The sequence below is a fragment of the Carassius carassius genome, chromosome 6, assembly GCF_963082965.1.
Source record: "Carassius carassius chromosome 6, fCarCar2.1, whole genome shotgun sequence".
Lineage (NCBI taxonomy): Eukaryota > Metazoa > Chordata > Actinopteri > Cypriniformes > Cyprinidae > Carassius > Carassius carassius.
This window is the reverse complement of record NC_081760.1, coordinates 6,946,445-6,968,326: the sequence shown is the minus strand read 5'-3', so window position 1 is coordinate 6,968,326 and position 21,882 is coordinate 6,946,445. Positions and strand designations below refer to the sequence as shown.

Here is a 21,882-nt window from a genome sequence, read left to right as displayed (position 1 = left end):
TTGTGTTTATATCTCCATAATTGCTTATAGTAAAATATTAGGAGTTCGAGTTCCTATATCAAAAGTTGCATTAACTAGAGATACCCAGTGTAATGTAGAAGAGTACGTTTGTCAATGGAAAGAAAAAGAGGAAAAGGAAAGATCACCGATCAAGGGTAAATTGTGCTTGTATGGTATTGCTGTTGTTGGGGGAAATTGCAGATATCAGGGATGCAAAAACAGTGCGCTTTTCGGCGCCTCCCGCCTAGTGTTTCTTTTACTTTCTATGGTAACTGCAACTGCATCAAATTCTCATCAAATTCTGCTTTAAAAAACTTCCTGTCAATACAGAACGAAATATGGTGTAGCCTATTTTGGCGTCAATACTGCTGACATTGTCTTTGCTGTATCTGTAGGCTATATATTTATGTTAAACATCCAAATGTAGACTGGTCTGTCGGCGCACAGAGCCACACAGTCGCAGACAGAAGTTCGTGAACACCGAATTCCCTTGTGGTATCGGTGTTTGAACGGGGAAAAAAAAAATGAACGATTTGTTAGAAAAAAGAAGTCAAAGTGCCCGTCTCAACGAGTTTCCCTGTAAACGCAGTCAGAGAAAGAAAACAAATGCATGTCATTGCTGGTATTGGATACATGCATTCGTCTTAAAGGGACAGCAACCCAATATACCTGCAGCTGTTTGTGTCACCAAAGTTAATCAAACAACAAAAGAGAGAGAGACAATACACTTTTCTAGCTAAAGATGAACTGTATTAATTATATGAATCATATTTAATGTATACATTGAATGCAGTGTTATTTTACATTTGATTATTCGATTTCTGTAACTTAATACAGTTAATTTACCTGAAAAACCAAAAGCACTGCTTTATTTGACATGTATTTTTGTTCTATTGCATTTATATATGCTTGTACTTTGTTTATTATTTTCTATGCAGAGGCACTAGGCCTGCCCTACAAAATTACCCCAATCATCCTAGAACTTTACAAAAAGAGCTACAAAAAGAGTAGAATTTCGTTTTACTCTGTGTCTATATGGGTGGGCCGGGGATGTAAGTATCTAGATATTTGCAGCAGGGCGAGGGCTTCGATTACCTCTCTCTTTTTTGATCATACATTTTTTTTTGATAATTAATAAAATTTTAGGGGACCCCCCAAGAGTCCCAACTCATTTCGAACCCTGTTCTTCACCCTCCCTTGTAGACTAAATAGATTTTGTTTTGCCTGAATCCATCTCTCCTCTGCCAACTCCTCTCTGATTCGTGCTCTCTCTCTCTCTCTCTTTCTCCATTTCTAAAGACTTTCAGAGAATGGATCTCAATTTTGCATAGTTACAGGCTAAAAATAGGAGTTTTCACACAACGATTTCCAACTTGGAGATTTCCAAACTGAAACTGTAAACTCAGGTAGTGCATTTTATCCTGAGACACCTCCAGCAACGCACCAGGAAAACAAGAAAGCCACTTTTGATGTACCGTGAAATTTCATGTGATCTTGCATATCAACATTCTCACATTCATTATTTATATTTTCTTACACTTCAATATCTTACACTTCAAAGTTCATTACAATTGTATTTCAAGTTTTTTCACAGAAAGCAACTCAGCACATAAATACACACACACATGATACTAAATGAAATGTAAACAAAAATATATAAAAAACAATGCTGTCTTATATTTTGGTCAAAAGTCTAAGTAATGTTGTGTTCCCTAAAGTAGAGTAAAACATGTGTTTGTCATTTTTGCACTTACCTGATCAAGATGCTTCTAGAGTTGCGTATGAGACCGACCAAAACGAGCAGGCAGATTATAACATCAAAGAGCAGCAGACCCAGATAACCCAACCACCTACAAAACACACATACACATCATCTCTTCCAGGTGGCTGGAAATGTCTTTACAACTCCAAGTAACAAGTCTGGACTTTACTTTTGAGAAATTCTAGTGTGTATGTCCATAAACTCTCATTTGAGAGTCATTCTTATTAGTTCATACTTATTTCTGAATGTCACTGCATTAGATAACAAAACATCAAAGTCACGCCAAACTACATTTTTGTAAAAAAAAAACATCAGGATTTTAGAAACCACCACTATCTGGGCAATACCTCAGAGACAAATGTAGCCATCAGAGATCATGGACTAGACTGGACTTCATAATTACCTGTACCAGTCATACTGCTCAGTGACGGATGCCAGGTGATCCAGAGAGAGATCCGTACTGCTCCAGAAAGGCACCTCCACCATCAGATTGATCAGCTCGTCCAGCTGACCCTGCAGTTTCTGGACGATGGACAGGTAGTCTGTATGCTTGGAGTACACGGTCTCCAGCTGCACCAAACCCTCCTGCAGTGTTTCATTCAGAGAGCTGGTGCTTTCTGATACCTAAAACACAACCATTTTAGGCTCAATAAATCAGATGAATTTTTTCTGCCCTCTGAATGAAACTGGCAGATTATTATGCATGTCATCATTACTGACTGACCAAGTCACATAATTCTGGAGAATGATCATAATTTTTTTTATTTGTGATAGTAAAATATTAGGTGAAAAATACCTGCTAATGGATATTTTGATACACATAATTGCTTCCTACAAGAAGTCCCTGGAAGCCAGCCAAAAGAATTAAACCCTCAAACTTCTGAATACATTAACTTTTAATAACCCTGCATGCTGGGGGTTTTAGCTATGGAGTATTTGGCAACAGAAGTAGAGTGTTTAGCAAAGGGCAATAAACTCTAGCTACAGCAGTGGGTAATTTTTCTGTACCACAGTACTTTAGCTCTGGTATGCCATGAAACCCTATTAGTTAGGGCTGTAAAATAGAGTATAGAGATGGTAGAGTGCATGCAAAGTGTGGTAATGTGTTTAGGACTGACCACAGAAGGGCAGTTACAGTAAGTGTGTTTTGAACACCTAGATAAGGCAAAATGTCCCCAGCTCAGAACAAACAAACATGGCATTGACTCACCAGTTTGTCAATGCCTGCCACCGTTTGGTTAGCATGGCGCAAGGAATATGTCAGTCGTGTCATGCCGTCACACGTTTCGCCGTTTCCATAGAAACCCACTGCAATGCCAGCACTGCAGGAAAGTGATCAAAATAGGAATTAGCTCATGTGAATGTGGCAGACTCTTTAATATAGGCTGTAATTCAACATGCACACAAACAATGTCTTTATTCTGAGATGCAGAGAACAAAAACCACTTGATGACCCTGAAACTTGGCTGAATCAACATTGTTGTTTTTGCTTCCACAAAAGACATTAAAACACAGAACGGTGTCTTTCCCCTAAAATTACCAGCTTTCAGTTAAGGCTTTGTGTAATAAATCAAAATCATATGCGTGAATTAGCTGCTATACATTTTATTCTTAGGGAGTATTTGCTTGTGTGTATGTACACTTTCTTTGCAAGAACTTCTTGATTCTTTTTTTTTTGAATAAAGAAATTAATACTTTTATCCAGCAAGCACACATTTAGTTGCTCAAAGGTGACAGTAAAGACTTTTACATTGCTACAATAAAATGTTAATACTTTTAACAAATGCTGTTCTTTTGATCTATTTACAAAAGGATCTTAAAAAATGTATCACTTTTTAAATGTTAAATAATTTGAAATAGGTTTCAAATAATATTAAGCACCACAATCACCATTAATAATAATAATAAGAAATGTTTCTTGAGCAGCAAATCAGCATATTAGAATGATTTCTGAAGGGTCATGTGAGTAATGATGCTGAAAATTCAGCTTTGCATCACAGGAGTAAATTATAAATTATGCCCATGAGCATTTTATCCGATGCCATGTGCACATTTTCCTGTATGTGTTACTCTTTGTATCTGTCACTCAAATACAAGAGGATTCAGGCGGGAGAGCTCTTAAAAGCTTAAGAGTGTGTGAGGCTGAGAGATATCCAGAGAGAGGTCAAGCTGTCATTCTTTGTTAAGGTCAGGAGTCACGTGGCTCACTGAGGCTTTTCCACTGTCACCCAGAAACCCTCACTAGAGCTGAAGATCTTTGGCCGAACCTGACGGGACCCGAGAGGTTCGGTCGGGTTCGGGCTTAATTTATATCATTTTACACGGGCTCGGGCTTGCGCTCCAGTTTGCGAGGTAATCGAGCGGTCATGTGATGTGTTTCGATTAGCGCGAGAAAGATGCGAAAATGGATGCTGAGTAGGTGTAACGGAAGCTTGCCTCTGGCGATTACGTTTTGGTTTCACCAGCAACTAAAGCAAAGTCTGAGGTGTGGAAAATTTTGGCCATGTTTATAATGAGAATAATGAGTGAATAATGATGCACCATCAATGAGCGCAGGAACGCGCTGAAGACATCTACAGTGGATTCAATCATTTTCCTCCACAAAAACATGTAGGCTTAGCCTAATCTCTGTGAGTAAAGGTTTTTCAAATGATAACTAAATATTCATTGAGTCTTAAATGCATAATGTGGACAGAGTATTTACGCTAATGTTGGCATTATTCTTTTATTAAATATCATTGTTACAGATTATGGTGTAGTGCTAAACGTAAAACAAAGTGCAAGAGGAGGATAAGGAATAAATGAGGAGTTTACTGACGATAACGAAGAATACAGACAATATTAACAGGATAACATTTACCATACAAGTCACATATATCAACAACGATAAACCACAATAATCATAGACAAGGGAGAACTAAACAGACCAGGTATTTAAACACACAGGTGATGAGGGAACTGGGGACAGGTGAGGATCAATCAATTAACTAAAACAAGAAAAGGAAGATGACCAAATAAGGAAACGTGACAGTTCGCCCCCTCCCGGAACGGTGCGTCCTCGCACCGCAAGAGGAATACCAGCGGAGGGAGGGTTGGGGTTCTGGAGGCGGGCGAGGAGCAGGCCAGGAGCAGGTGACGAGGGAGCAAGGAGGTAGGAACCAGGGCGGAGTGGATGGAGGGAGGAGCCAGGGAGGAGCCCGGAGCAGGAGGAGCCAGATGGTCCACCAGAGACCAGCCAGGACGGAGATCCACGGTGGAGTCGAGGGCGGGAGGAGCCATGGTGGAGAAGCGACCGACGACACCAGGGGGCCGACAGGAGGAGACTGCACCGGTGGGTGAGGAGCCCAAGATGGAGCAGCACAGCCACAGAGCCAGGGTTACGTCGAGGATCCGGAGGGCCTAGGTGGAGCAGAAGGCTCTGGCGACCAAGGCGGAGGCGGGGCCCTGGAAGACCGCTGTGGAGCCGGAGTGACGGAGGATGACGGTGGAACCAGAGGGAAGGAGGAGCCTGACAGAGCCGGAGGGATGGAGTGACGAGGTGGAACCAGAGGAGTGGAGTCCCGAGGCGGCGGATGGTCGACGACTGACCAAGGTGGAGCCGGAGGGACGAGGGAGCCCGGTGGAGCAGGTGGGATGACAGGCCACGGTGGAGTTGAGGGAGCTAAGAGCCAGGGCGGAGCCGCTGGGTCGAAGGACCGAGGAGGAGTCCAGGGCTCGGAGCCTGGAGGCGGAGACAGGGCCTTAACACGCCAAGGCGGAGCTGGAGACTGGCAGTCCAGCGGCGAACCATCGCGCCCAGATGGCGCGGACTGAGGGTGAGGTGCGGGACTGACTGGCACCAGCAGGGATGACGAGGAACTGGCTGGTCTAGGAGGAGGAGAGAGAGGAAGGATGGGAGGAAACACAGGAGGATCAGGGCTGGACGGAACCAGCGGTAGTGGAGCAGAGGGACTGGCAGGTTTAGGAGGAGGTGGGAGAGGGAGGCTGGGAGGGAGTACAGGAGACACAGAAAATTCAGAGCTGGGCGGAACCAGCAGAGACATAGGAAATTCAGAGCTGGGCGGAACCAGCGGAGACATAGGAAATTCAGAGCTGGGCGGAACCAGCGGAGACATAGGAAATTCAGAGCTGGGCGGAACCAGCGGAGACATAGGAAATTCAGAGCTGGGCGGAACCAGCGGAGAGACAGAAAATTCAGAGCTGGACGGAACCAGCGGAGAGACAGAAAATTCATAGCTGGGCGGAACCAGCGGAGAGACAGAAAATTCATAGCTGGGCGGAACCAGCGGAGAAACAGAAAATTCATGGCTGGGCGGAACCAGCGGAGAAACAGAAAATTCAGGGCTGGGCGGAACCAGTGGAGAAACAGAAAATTCATAGCTGGGCGGAACCAGCGGAGAAACAGAATATTCAGGGCTGGACGGAACCAGCGGAAATGGAGCAGAGGAGCTGATTGGAGGAGGTAGGAGTGGGAGACTGAGAGGGTATACAAGGGGATCAGGGCTGGATGGAACCAGCGGAAAAACAGGGGATACAGGAATTACCTCCATAGACCAGTCCATTAGATCCATAAGTTGCTCCATATTTCCCGAGACCGAATACAGCTCACCCTCAGTCGCAGGAGTGTGGGCAGGGCTTTCCTCCACGCCCTCGATCTCCACGAGGACTCCCACGATGCACGGTGTTGCCGGCTCACACACCTGGTCAGTCACGCTCTCGAGGTCCTGGTTTGGCTCGGGCTGTGCGGCTGTGGTGGGTCTGGCTCCGTGTGGCTTGATGGTGGCTGGCTGGTCTCTGGATCAGGAGTGGGGCTGGAGATATCGTCCTCGGCGGTGCAGATGGTCCACGAAGATCCATTTTTCTCCAGCACCCACTTCACGAAAGCGGCGAAATCCTCTCGGGGACCGTTCGCTGGTAGGCGTGCCTTACTCCGCTCGCCGGAGTAGCGAAACGTGACAATCATCTGCTAGTGCGAAGCAAATCCGGCGGAGCCTTTATCTTAATTTCGTTATTGCCAAATTCCCATCTTAATTTAAAATTTATCTTAATTTAATTTGTTAAAAATGAATCGTTTTTATTGGTGCTTTGGTCTAAATGAGCCTATGTCTAGAATGCTGAGATGTTACGATGTCACAGAGGACTTATTTTATTTCTTTATTCCAACTTCCAAGTGGTCTAGTCTACGTTAGTTATTAATAAATTATGTTAAAACATATATAAATGACTCATTATTGACAAAAGGCAAAAGAGTTGTGTGCGTGCGCACATTTAAATAATGTCGGGCTGTTAACAGGTTCTGGCTTTAAAAAAGCTGTCAATCAAAATGTACTTGTTGGGCTCGGGCCGAAACCTGTCGGGCTCGGGTCCTGTCGGGCCTAACCTTTAAGGCCCGATTACAGCTCTAACCCTCACGCTAACAGCACTGACCACAATCATAACGGTATCCAAAACTGGTTGTTAAAGTATAATGAGTATGAAAATGTTTGATTCACAAGTGCTGCAATGTTGGTTTAGAATGATAATGCCATCTAACTGAACCATTAAGCACAGTTAACAAAAAAAAAAAGCATCAAAAGTTACTAAAGTACTAACATGTTAGAAAGTACCATGTTTTTACCTATTTTAAATATCACATAAATACAATATGATTTTCAGTACAGAACTTTCATGATATTTGTGTTATTGATTTTGCAGGTCCATGTGGGTTCATTCAGAGCAGTTGGCTTGAACAGATAACATATATTGGTCACTTTCAAACATACACGGGAAGAGTCGGCACAAACCACCTCAGACTTCCAACCTTAATAAGATCAACTCAGGTAAACATCATTGTTGTGGAAAATAAGATTTTTAGGAGTCCTGGCTGCTTTAAATAGAATCGATTCTGGCTTGATGGCTCAATTACTGAGCCAAGGCAGTATCCATAAACCCTGATGAAGGTCGTGTGACCGAAACGTTGTGTGATTAAAATTTATTTTGCAAGTTTAGATAGTGTGCGGGAGTTCCTTATAAGTATCCATAAACCAAAAATTATTCACAATTAAACAGTGGACACAAATACATAGAGATACAAACAGACACGTCTTTAAGATAATCTAGCAGTGTTAGATAAAAGAGATATTAAATAACGATTCTATGCGGCTATAGCACACATATACACAGTGCCCACTCACACACACACACACACACACACACACACACACACACACACACACTGTCAGAGAGACCTGCAGTGCATTATTCATCTCGCAGCTACTGTGTTCAAAATCTGATTCTGTTGCTATGGCAACATTGCCAAGGCACTCCGGGGGTTAGCGCCAGGGAGTGGGGGGGGGGGGGGCTGATATGAGGGTGACAGAGGGAAAAAGAGAGAACGCTATACAGAGAGGAAGAAATTTTTCTCTTTAGCCCAGGACAAAATCATACACACACATACACCGTAAAAAGAAATTAATTCTTATAATCAGTTGCTTATCTCATTTTTTCCAGTAAACATCAAAACAACAGCATCAAAATTTATTATTTATATAATTATTATTTATTATTATTAAAAATAATTATTATTTTGTGAAACAATATTAAATTTTTTTCAGTGTCAGATTTTTCATTTGTTTGTTGCATGAACCGAACTAATGTCTCATTTTATTTATTATTTTCTATCAAAAAAAAAAAAAAAATATATATATATATATATATATATATATATATATATATATATATATATATATATATATATATATATATATATATATATATATAATATTTTTATTACTTTGGGGGAAGCTTGATATGTTAAAAAAAAAGGAAACTAAGGGAGAGTCAAAATTATTTTTGTGGTTATCAGCATTTCTTTAACTGTTGATAAAGCTGAAAGCATAGTTCAGCAGAAAATCATTTACATACACTCATGTCATTTAAAACCTGTATGACTTCGTTCTTCTGTGGAAAACTTTTAGACGAAGGTTGGTAACCAAACTATTTTGGTTTCCATAAACCTCCATTATATGGACAAAGAAAAACACACACAATGGAAGTCAATGGGAACTGAAACTGTTTGGTTATCAACATTCTTTAAAATATATTTTGTGTTAAACAGAAGAAAAAAAAATGCATACATGTTTGAACTGGTATGAGGATGAGTAAATTGTGAAAAAAAAAAAACTTTTTTTTTACTTAAATATTTCGGATGCACTTTATTTCACAGTACGTGTACTTACATGTACTTATAGTATACTTACAGTGTATTTATCTAAGAAAGTTCTGGTAATACAAGGTAACTATGGGGTAGGGTTAGGTTTAGGGGTAGGTTCAGGGTTAGTACCTAGTTATTACATAGTTATTGTACATAGTATGTACATGAGGAACAGGACTGTAAAGGAACTGAATGTCATGAGAATGACACCGTTCCAGTGTTTTTAACACTTCTAAATGAGAACACGTTCATTGAGGTACCAAAGACACAAAACATTAGATAGATTAGGGTTCTAGGAGAGGGCTTCAGTGTTTTAGATCACCCAACTGAGTATGTGTGCATTAGTGCATGTGTGCACTATTTGATGTGCTTAATGATGCATGAGACAGTGTGTTCCATCTGAAGCATCATATCAGCATGACATCTCTCATCTCTGCCATGGACCCATCACTCAGTCTGATCCACGACTCACTCTCTTCTCCCAGTTAAGCTTTATCTGCATCTCGCTCAATCAATCAGATGTCATTGTCCTTGTTCTTCTTTCTAAGGGAAATAATCTTTTCTTTGTTTGTCAGTCACAGAATAGAATGGCAGAGCATGAAGTCAGATATAGGAAAGATGAGAGAGTGCTGATGAGAGAAAGGAGAAGGAAGGGAAGGCAGAAGGGGTGGAACAGAGGGGAGGAGACCATCTGATGAGCCTTGTGGGGCAGAAAATAATCTGAACAGAAGACAAAGAAAGCAACCTTAAAGCTATTAGAATGATAAATAATATTTGAAAAATGCCAAATATATCGATATATGCAATATATCGGTTGACCACTAAAAAAGAACCGAAGCAGAAGCGGCGTGACCCATTTTAAAGAATACGGAAGTTTGTTGCGCATGACCCCTATTCAGCCAACATAATTCTACCCCTAACTAATGCGGACACTTGATTAAACCAATTAACCTCTGTGTTCTGGCTTCAGTGTGGAATGGCTGCCAGCCTGATCTGACCTCTCTCTATATTTAAAGAGATCTGACAGGAACGATCAAAAGACATTTTCACCAGAGACCAAGTGTATACAACAGGATGCACTGCAGACAAACACTTCACTACTAGCTTAGACGAATATTTAAAAAAAGACACACAATACCATGAGAATCTATAACAACTGTTTAAAATGTTGAGGTTAATTGTCAAGGTCAGCTAAGGTAGTGTAACTGATTTATCAAAACTGACAAGATAGCAGATGTCAAATGTGACAACATTGACAAGACACATCCTGAACAATGAAAGGGTTAACAAAGAAAAGCAAAAGCATGTGCGGGATGCTGCAAGTCATCCACTGAGATACAGACAGGGATTATTACTAAAAATACAGATGAGGTAGAATCCATTTCACAATGTTCAAGGAGAAACACACACCTACTATTTCATATGAATCATGACCAGCGGCGGTCATCAGCGTGCATTAGGCGTTTAATAAACTGCCATATTATGTGTCATGCAGCAATTACTTGAGAGCACTTTAGTTCTTTTTCTTTTTTATATATATTCTGACATAATTTACTAACCCTCATGTCATTCCAAAACTGTATGACATTCTTATTTCTGTGTAATATAAAAGAACAGAAATGTAGAAGAAATGAGAAATGTAGCATTACATCACTTGCTCATCAAAGGTTTCTCTGCAGTCAAAGGGTGCCGTCAGAATGAGAGTCCAAACAGCTGATAAAAACATCTCAATAATCCATAAGTAATCCATGAGACTCCAGCACATCCTTTAACATCTTTTGAAACAAAAAGCTGCATGCTCCCAGGGTTTTTACTTTAAACCATCGCTTCTGGCCTAAATTCAAATCCATTTTGCATAACATTCTCCATCCCATCTTGTCCTCTCACATCAAAATCCAACAACACACCTTTTTATAACGGCTTTTGCTTATAAGTGGTGTTTGATCTAGGGCTGTCAAAATGGCTGAAAACCTAAATTTTGTACTTAAATTTAAATTATATTCGAATTTAAAATGCATAATTTCAGTTAGGGTGAAGAAAAACTTTTGGATTCTCTCCTGAGGCCACAAGAGGGCGCATCGAACTTAATATTACAAATGCATGTTTATTCAAAGAAAAAGATAACATGACTATATGTGAAAAAAGTCCATAATGTTTAAAATAATGTTTATAAACCAATTATAATTAATTAAGCTGCTTAAAAAACTATACGCAAAACAGCATCCTTTATGTATGCATAGTTTAATACAAAGGGCTGAAAGCCAATCAAACAGAGTACATTTTTCCATTTAAAAACACAAGCTGCAGTGGGATGGGGAAAAAACACCACCATAAAGTCTCGACTCATTTTGTCAAAGTTGAACTTAGATTAATTGTACATAGCTTTCTAAACATGCGGCTCTTTTGTGCAAAACGACAACGGTGATAGTTGTCCCTCTAGAAATTGAGCGAAATATGCGTTCTGTGTGAACGGTAAACAACAACATCTCCGCATTGATGTTCTCTTTTCCCGGAATATTTGTAATTAACAATGCAGCAACAATCTAGTGGCTCCAACTGGATAGGCAAACAAAAACATTATAATGCAATGACACTTACTCCGTAAAGTGTTTTTGCATTCGAATGTGAATTTTTATTTTAAATTCGACAAGTATTCGAAATTCGAGCCCTAGTTTGAACGGTGCATATTTCGAATTTATCACAAGAATAAAATTGGATATTATTAATGAAGGACTCATATTTTAGCTTGAAGTTCTAATCACTTTGATTATGGGATTTGTTTATTATTATATTGTTTTTATCAACTCTCATTTTGCAGAGGATCCAATGGTGAGAAAGTGATGTAATGCTAAATTTCTCATAATGAAGTGAAGTGAAGTGAAGTGAAGTGAAGTGACATTCAGCCAAGTATGGTGACCCATACTCAGAATTTGTGCTCTGCAATTTAACCCATCCGAAGTGCACACACACAGAGCAGTGAACACACACACACACTGTGAACACACACCCGGAGCAGTGGTCAGCCATTTATGCTGCGGCGCCCGGGGAGCAGTTGGGGGTTCGATGCCTTGCTCAAGGGCACCTAAGTCGTGGTATTGAAGGTGGAGAGAGAACTGTACATGCACTCCCCCCACCCACAATTCCTGCCGGCCCGGGACTCGAACTCACAACCTTTCGATTGGGAGTCCAACTCTCTAACCATTAGGCCACGACTTCCCCGCTCATAATCTCATAAACGATGAAGAAACAAACTCTTACATTTTCAGAAAAGTAAAATTTTTTGGGTGAACAAGTCCTTTGAGATTAGTCAACTATGAGCTTCTATCTTAGTTTTTTGCCTATGTTGGCAGTGGACAGCAACAGAGCTCCCTAGGTTTAGGAACGAAGCCAAAATGTCCCAACTGAATAGATTTCATTGACAGATTTATTTGTGTGGAAGTCCAAGTGTAATGCTCAATTAACTAGAATTTATGATGTGTATTGCCACATTATATGTGCATGGAGGTAGTGTGGTGATGAGTGTTTCATGTTTAAGTGTATAAGAATGCAAACCACGGACCTGCAGACGAGTGTAGCGATGATCACGCACCATGCGGTGCAGCAGCAGTCCGCGTTGGGCGAGTCCTGGTTCTTCCTGCGACGGCAGCATAGCCAAAAGGAGTAGAAGAGGAGGAACAGGAGGTCAAGCGCCAAACACACCAACACTACTGCACCTAGCAACAACACAGACTGAAAAGAAAGAGAGAGAGAAAGAATCATTTTGTCTTTATTTGTAATCTAGAGTAACCTACAGTATCATTTTAGACTCTCATGCTTGTATGCAAGGAGCTATTCTAGATAGAAAAGAAACCCCTTTTATATAAAATGGGAGTTACTCTCCGGAGTCCTGCATGTTTAATCCAGATCTACATCCACAAGCTCTTCAACTGAACCAGAAGTGTCATGATGAATGATCTAGATTGTTCTCCATATGCAGCAAATGTAGGGCATGTTGTACATGGGAGACTTCCTTTGGTCTCAGAGCCGTGGAGTATAAACTTAGAGGTTCTACTGTATGCAAATCTGCATAAATACACACACACAACATGGTGCCTAGTACTAAGATAAGAAACTAAATCAACATCCCTTGTTAGTCTCAGAACAACATTCCTATCAAAATCACAGTCAGTTTTTAACATGCAAATATAGGAATATAGGGAATATTAAGCTTCCTCTGGAATATCCTTGTTTAATGGAATAAATGGGGATGTCCTTTGTTTACCTAAGAAGCACATTGTTCTTGCAATACCCTTTTTATATATATAGCTCAGGTTTTTGAAATAGAGCAAGATCACCAATTTGTCCTCAGAAGCCCAGAGTGACACGTCTGATATATGTACATCACGGCCCGATCACCAGTGTCAATAAAACAGTGGCGGCACGATGACATTCTCACCCTTAAAGTTAATCTTGAGTGGGCTGAGATATTGTGTTACGGCTTAAAACTGGTGTCATGAGACTTTCATATCAATATCTATCTCAAGTCGTCTGTGGGATTGAGGGACCTGTGTGCAAGCTGATGTCAGCTTTTGTGTTGACGTGTCAAAGCTCATTTGAGTCAATCACCAATGACAGCAACCGTTAAGAGATTAGAGAGGATTAATTATCAACTCAAACACACACACACACACACACACACATTTATATTTCAAATCTCAGTGAGGATACACAGACTAAAGCTAACCCAAGTTTACAAAGCGGAGATTTCCTGGACGTGATGTAGTTTAGGTAACAGATTTGACTGTGATCACAAAAGGAGGCTTCCTAGCAATCAAGACCAGAGAGAAGAGACTAGACGAAATAATCCAGGAGAAATTGAGAATGGGGGAGGGAGTCTTCAAATGTAATTATCTTATTACCAGCCCTCAGAGACACACAGAGGGAGAGACTGAGCTTAAGTTTGTATTGGGCTGACTCTATAGCAATAAAGGATGGGATGGCAGGAAGTTGGCATTATCTAATTACAGGAATGCCTTAAAACCGAATAGTTTATGAATGTGCGTGCAGAGATCAAATATGTTTTTAAAGTTTAATTTGTTCTGTAATATGTCATATGGGTAAAAAAAAAATATTTATATTTATACAACATCTGAAAGCTGAATAAATAAGTTCTCAATTGATGTATGGTTTGTTAGGACAGAACATTATTTGGCCGAGATACAACTATTTGAAAATCTGTAATCTGAGGGTAAAAAAAACAAAAAACAAAATCTTAATATTGAGAAAATCGCCTTTGAAGTGGTCCAAATTAAGTTCTTAACAATGCATATTACAAATCAAAAATTAAGTAAAGCTTTGATATATTTACAGTAGGACATTTACAAAATATATTCATGGAACATGATCTTTACTTAATATAATGATTTTTGGCATAAAAGAAAAAAATAATAATTTTGACCCATACAATGTATTTTTGGCTATTGCTACAAATATAACCCAGCGAATTAAGAATGGTTTTGTGGTCCAGGATCACAAATGTGGAACCCCAACTTCATTCAAACAGCAAAGCCATATCCTTTTAGGGCTGAAACAATTCCTCGAGTAACTCGAGTAACTCGATTACAAAAAATGATTGAGGCAAATTCCTCTGTCTCGAAGCCTCTTTTAATTTATTTTAAAGCTCACGTCAGGTTCTTTCGAAATAATTTTTTTAATGTGACACAACGCGTTTACGTCACCCACAAAGCTGAAGGAGACACAAGGAGTCAGCATTGTTTTGATTTGAGGGCGCGGGCAAATGTAAAGAGAACGTCGTGGCTTGTGTCCATTGCAAGATACCACAACTAGGGCCCTATGATTTCCGCGATGCAGAAAACGCGGAGGGAATCGCGGAATCCAGTCATAAAAACAGAATGTACAGTTTAACGCAGAATGGCACGGAATTTGACAAATTTTGAATGAATTAATCCAAAATAGGTAATTGCACTTACATCAAATCACGATATGGACTAATATCTGTAAATATTAAGCCGGAACAGTCCATTTAAATATGAATCCTGCATGTTCTGCGTGTCTCTTTTAATGAATGGCGCAGAAGCGCGTCTCCGTTTATTTACACACACTGAAGCGCGCGTGACGCTCCGGTAATTTCAGTGTCTGCTGTCTCACTAAATAAGGACGTGAAGACATGAACAACATCTCCAGAACTGCTCTGACGGTCACTTCATGAGCATTTGACCATTTGATTTGAGTAAAACTAGCATCACATCACATACACAGAACTGTAAAGGTACGTCAACCCGTCAAAATAAAAGTCCGGTTTAGTTTCTTTATTGCGGGTTAGTACCAAAAAGGTAAGTTTGCTTAATTTTCACTTATTAAAAGATAAATTAAATTAATGTTTTATGTGTTTAATGTGCATCTCAGAAAATGCTTTATTTAAAACCCCAACTGAATGGCACTTAAATGCACTTTATTGTCAACTTTATTGTCATTGTTCACAGTACAAGTACAGACAGAGAAACAATGGGTAATAATTAAATGTTTATTTTTGATGTATGCATTGCATTCTATGCATTTAAAAAATAAAAATAGTTTTTTTCTAAAAAAGAAAACTTCGTTGTTAATTTTAAGAGACCCAGGAGTATTATTTTCTCTTGCATAATTAATATTGCACTTTAATTGAGCAAAAACACATTTTATCCGATTACTCGATTAATCGATGGAATTTTTGGTAGAATACTCATTTACTAAAATATTCGATAGCTACAGCCTTAGATCCTTTCATTAATGTGTATATAAATCTTGCATATCTTCATGAAGATCTTTAGGACCTGGTCAGTAACAACAGATTTTACTCAGTAATATGTTGTAGCAAACACTGCTATTGACAAAACCACACTTAAATCCCCATATTACACCCATCTGTACTGAGAGGATAATGGTTCAGTTAAAACAGTAATCAGTTGTTTATGTGCAATGACATTTTCCTCTCAGCTCAGTGTTTATGTGTCATTAGTATGTGTTTGTGTGTACAGCGCAGTGTTCTGGTGTAAATCGTTTCATCGCCACTACTCGTGACTTCCTGCCAGCTGGGCCCCTTTCCTGCCCAATATGCTTTTACGTATTCCAGCATTCCCTGCTGAGAAAAAAACCCCAGTGCTTCTTCCACACGTCAAACGAGAATGGCAACACAGCTGTAGAAACCATCTACAGCAAACAGAAATCTTCTCAAATTATTGCAGATTTAGAAAGATTTGTAAATACCTCTCATTTTGGACACCGTACAGACAAAAAAATAAAAAATTGTGTACAGTAACACAGAGAAACAAGAAGCCTGATACCAACCAAAACAGATGTACAGCATCTGCTGAGGAAGTAGAGAAACTAGGTGAACTAGCTATTACACTTTTAAATAAAACTCTAGAGAACAACATCTGCATCTATCACAGTGTTATGAATCATTTTAGTGATTCAGTTCAGTTGGACCCTTGGTGTCAATGAAACAATTAAAAAAAGATTCACAGATTGGATAAATCTCTAAAATGTTGGGCTGGGGGAAAAATTGATTTAATGGTTGCAGTGGTTAACTCTAATATGAAATGCCTGCAGATAGTATTGCCTGTAGAGCAAATAAACATCTTGTCCATGTACACATATTTCCATTCGTCCAGTCTGTATAAGTGTATCATTCAACTTTTACCCATGGTCTAGAGATAAAAAGCAAATAAATATCGCAATACACTGCAATATCCAATCGCAGTACTTTTAGAATTGCAATTCTTAAAAATCACAATACATATCATATACTGTAGGCAGGACTTTTTCTAGCCAATTTGACGCGAATAGGCAAAATCCCACATATAAATTGTAATATTCTTGCTTTCATTAGTGAAAAAACATGCCTTGCCCAATTCAAGTTAAACATTTTAAATCTACGTAGATTGGCTTGATTAAATGGTGGTTAAATTTATTTTAAATAAAACACAGATCATGCATATAAATATTGAGGTCCTTGAATATAAAATAAACCTTCACATTCACATAATATTTAAATATATAATTTATGCTTTTCTTTTCTTTTTATTTTTTTTTTTATAAAATGCAATGAATGTTAGTGAGGACCAGTGTTTTGGACCCCAATGATTTTTACTGTATGGACAAAAATTTTGGGGTTAATTTATCCCTTCAACAGTATTCCCAGAAGTCCCTGTGTGGCTACGCTATTCTGTTGTTGTGAAACAGTCCTAAATATTTAGTTAAATTCTAATGTTTATATCCATGTTCTGAATTAAGTTGCACAGACTGTAAAAAGTTGTGTTATTTGTGGTATTAACATGTCATCCACTTTAATTTAACTACAAAACAAAGCTCACAAATTCAAGTGAATTGCATAAAAGTCATTAAAAAGAACCGATTCAAAAGAACAAATCATTAGTAAATCAGACAATCACTATTATCTTCTCAAAAGAAAGACATAAGGACACCCAGAGTGGTTGTGGATGAGGTCCATGTGGCATTTAAAGAGAAAATAGGAGAAAAGAGGACGACAAAGTGCTGACATGTTTTGGCAGCTGCTGGTGGGTCAGATCCAGACAAACTATTGTGCTGAGTGCCCTGAGATCCAAGCAAACCCTCCACCACACAGATGTTTTTAATCCAATAGTGCATATGTCTGTCTTCTTCTCGGTGCCAGGATGTAAGCACAGTTTTGAAGGTGGCTGAAGCCGGGAGGTCTTGGGGGTGGAATAATGCAGAAATTGCACTGGCTATGTGGGTTCACACGGGTGCATGTGTGCCATCTTTGTCCCATTAAAGAGCAAGTAGAGCTGGACTGCTGCTTCTGTTGAAAAATCTAGTTAACAAGACACACTCTATATTCCAGCTAAAAATATAATGATTTTATATAGCATTTTAAAATGATTATATAGTTAACATTCAGTTTTTATGACATCGGCTCATTTAATAAGAGCTAGAAATATGGAAATTAAAGGGGATACTATATTTTAATCATTCACATAAATGTAGCACAATATAAAAATGTACTGGGATATTGTTGTCTATGGTTAGCTGTGCAATGTCAACTTTTGTGATTGGTCATAATACCAGCAGACTGCAAAGAATTGCTTTCTGACACAAAGTTAATATTAAGTGACTTAAATTCATGCCACCTCGAGCCTCATTAAACAGTCTGTAAATATACCTGAATGCCACCTTTGTGTTCTTCTGTTTCACCTCTGTAGTGCAAAGATAAAATTTTGTTGATACTGATTTTATTCGATTGGTATCTTATGCTTCCCGATTGTGTCTTATTATTATTTAGAAATATAATTGCACAGGTTTTCTGATCTTGATCCCTAAAATAACATATGGTTTAGAGGATACATGGAATAAGTTTAATGTTATTATAGTTTATAAAGGTTTATATAATTAAATAAATCTGAAAGGTCATCTAAAATCACCCCAACTTGGGAGTCCCCCAAGATCATTTTTGGCCATTTCCACCACTGACGGACTATGTAGAATATTTGTACTTTTAATTTATTTTTATTTTTTTTCACATTGCAGGTCTATTCATGTGAATTAAAAAAAAAAGTGAATATAAATGGTATATTACTTTGTTTACTGTTTACTATATTACTGTTTTCACTATATACACACACACACATATTTATATATTATGTATGAACTACCACAGTAGATATTTACAGGCTATTTTTCACATTTAAAACCATTGTACTGGCGTAGTAGTGTCTGTGTGAACAAGTGCAGACCCCAATGTGTCCCAGCATGCATGTATGAGAGGGTGAGAATGAGAGCAAGGGGGTACTGGCATAAAGACTATGTGTCCATTTCACAAAAGGAGCCCATAAACCCCATTTTCAGAGAAGCCCACAGAAAGGGGTGCATTCATATTTTATTAAAAAGAGAATAACAACACCCAGCCCCCTCCTCTTCCTCTTCTCACCCTCCCTCACTCTCTTCCCTTCTGCTCTGCCAGACCAGACAGACCCAAGGCTTGTCATGACCTCACCTCATACAGATTTACCCCCACATACCCCGTGGCTTTCCTGTGACCTCGGACCCAACAAGCCAACCAACTAGGCCAAGCTCATCTCCAAGTATCCCAGATAAACCCGGCCTTATTGACACACAAGCACACCAGTTTCACTCGGCTTTCAGCACTGAACTGAAATTATAATATGTCTTGACCTTGAAAAACTGTTCACAATAAAAAGGAATGCTGAGAGCTTTTGAAATCTTATTTAACTGAATCTGCTGTGATTAATGAACTGATGTCTCTAAAGGAACTTATATTAGCGATGCCTAGCAGTATTGTATTACACTCATCTGGTCTCTTCCACACAACAATGTTTGAACATGGGAGATCAATTTCTATTACCGCAGCCTTGAGTTTCTTTTCAATGTAGTTTCCTTTTTTGGAAACAAGTGACCGTTGTTGGCCATTTTACCATACAGCATTAGAGAGCTCCGGATGTGGTCAGTGACAGCTATAGCTAGTGAGCAAAGGCAACCATGGCTGCAATTTCACACAGCTGGATGCCATTTCCTACCGGTCCTCTGGAGAATTGCTCCTTTGACAAAATAGTCTTATTTTATGAAGTGGAGAGTAAACAGCCCTTCTTGACATATAAACTTGAAAAGTGTCCGGATGACCTTCATCTCTGTCTGAAAGTCCAAAACTTAAAGGGATACTCCACCCCAAAATGAAAATTTTGTCATTAATCACTTACCCCGATGTTGTTCCAAACCCGTAAAAGCTTTGTTAGTCTTCGGAACACAATTTTTTTTTTTTGTCAGCTGGGCCACAAGGATGCACTGTTTCTGTGTATTTATGCTTTGATTTGAAAGAAAACAGCGCATCCTTGTGGTGCGGCTGACACAGAAGAGCGTAGGCAGTTTGAGTGACGTGGAGAGACACAGAGGAGACTGTTGACAAAGGAATAGTTTAATAAAGTCATTATTTTTGTTTTATTCACATACAAAAAGTATTATCGTCACTTCATAATGTTAGGGTGGAACTACTGATGGCAGATGGACTATTCTGACGATGTGTTTCATACTTTTTTGGACCTTGACAGTGTTATTTACTTTGCAATCTATGGAACAGTCTCAAGCCTCCCGGTTTCCAAAATATCTTTAATTGTGTTCCTGAAGACGAACTGAGCTTTTACGGGTTTGGAATGACATGGGGGTTGAGTGATTAATGAAAAGAAATTTTCATTTGGAGGTGGGAGTAACCCTTTAAAGCAGGAAGAATAGAAAAAGCACCATGCTACAATAATGGTGTCAGATGATAATACCATGGCTGGGCAAGGTATATATCCACAAAATATTTATTATTATTATTATTTTATTAAAGTTTGCATGAAATTAAAAGTCACTCTACCTACTTACTGCAAACAACTAGCTAATTCATGCATGTTTTATTTTTTTCATTTTCTTTTGACCTTGTGTGTGTGTGTGTGTGTGTGTGTGTGTGTGTTTTTTAAATCAAAATATCATAACTCCAATCAAACCAAAATACATTTTTATTTAAGAGTAAGCAGTAAAATTACATTCGAGTTGGTAAGCTCGATTATTTTCCATGAATTAGTTCAAACTGTCCATTTTAATGTAATGATTCATGACTTCTTAAGCGATTCATTTGATCTATCACTCCAAAATGTTGCTGGAATTCTCTGCATATTTATAAAACTAAACGCTAAATTTATAACTAAACTAAATACTGTGCCTTGTTATACTGGTGGACATTATAAAAAGAAAATTATTAAATATTATTATGCTTTTATTATTTTAAACTCGATTTGCATGTACATTTTGAATCTACCTGGCAACAATGGCTGTTTGATTGAAATTATGGATAAAAATATAATAATGATAAAATAAAAAAATTATATTAATTAAATAATGATAAATAAAAAATATCAGCCTTTTAAGGTATTTCATAGGATTAACAACATAAATACGGAAAACATATGATTAAAAAAAAGAGAATTTATTAAGCTACATTGCCTCAACCACATACTGAATAATTTCCATATTATTATGCTACAGAGCTTACATAAGCTATAAATAACATTTAAAATACAATGGTGCTAAGCCTAAGAAAAATGTTATTACCATTCTGATTCTGAGTGACGTAATGCTGACACAATACACAACACAAATGCAGAGAGCAGACCTGCAGTGCTTACACAATGTTAAAACACCTAATTGGATGTTTACACCAAGAACCATACTGACAGAGATTGCTTTTCCCATTTTTGGCAGCATTCCCTTAATGATGTTGTAACTAAGATACAACAGCAATCCTGGACACCTCTACATTATACATATGACTAAATGTTGCATATGCATGGAGAAATGCATTATATATGCAAAGGCACATAATGTCTCTTAGTGTGTTGTTATCCATTTCTGTGCGTGGGTAAATACACAAACACTGATCTCTACACGACTCCTAAGCATAACATCATTTCTAGACAGTAACTGCTCACTGATTGGACAGTCTGTTCTCGTGTGCAACATGAGCATCTCGGTGAGATGGTGAAATCATTAAAACTGATTACAAATCAATGCCACTCTTTGGGCTTAAAAAAAAAACGTCCAGCTTGACCGGCATGGATTTTCAGGGTAGTTTAAGCTGGTTAGTACTAATGAAGCTACTGGAACACCATAGCCATGCTACTAACCAGAAGAAAAAAAAACTTGTTGCTGTTTATACCGTTTTAAAATGACAAGCACTGTCAGACTGCATTATCATTCACTATACAAGGACATCTCACCAATGTATTATCATGTATAATAATGGTGCATGAATTCCACATTTTGTATTTGTTATTCATAATAATAATCATTTAGCAGTCAACTTATGGGATACTTGACACTCAGAATGCTATAACTCACCAACTAGTATCTCAAAACC

The 21,882-nt window shown here is 38.7% G+C and overlaps 1 protein-coding gene across 1 annotated transcript in view; it reads right to left on the bottom strand.

The window, feature by feature from the left end:
* Positions 1–21,882, bottom strand: part of LOC132142303 (protein tweety homolog 3-like) — a 35,153-nt gene that overhangs the window by 12,375 nt on the left and 896 nt on the right. Inside the window, exons 3-6 of the mRNA XM_059552080.1 lie at positions 12,514–12,683; positions 2,973–3,084; positions 2,166–2,386; positions 1,755–1,850 (exon numbers count right to left, since the gene is read on the bottom strand). Of these exons, the coding sequence (XP_059408063.1) occupies positions 1,755–1,850; positions 2,166–2,386; positions 2,973–3,084; positions 12,514–12,683 (599 nt within the window). The remainder of the gene's footprint in view (positions 1–1,754; positions 1,851–2,165; positions 2,387–2,972; positions 3,085–12,513; positions 12,684–21,882) is intronic.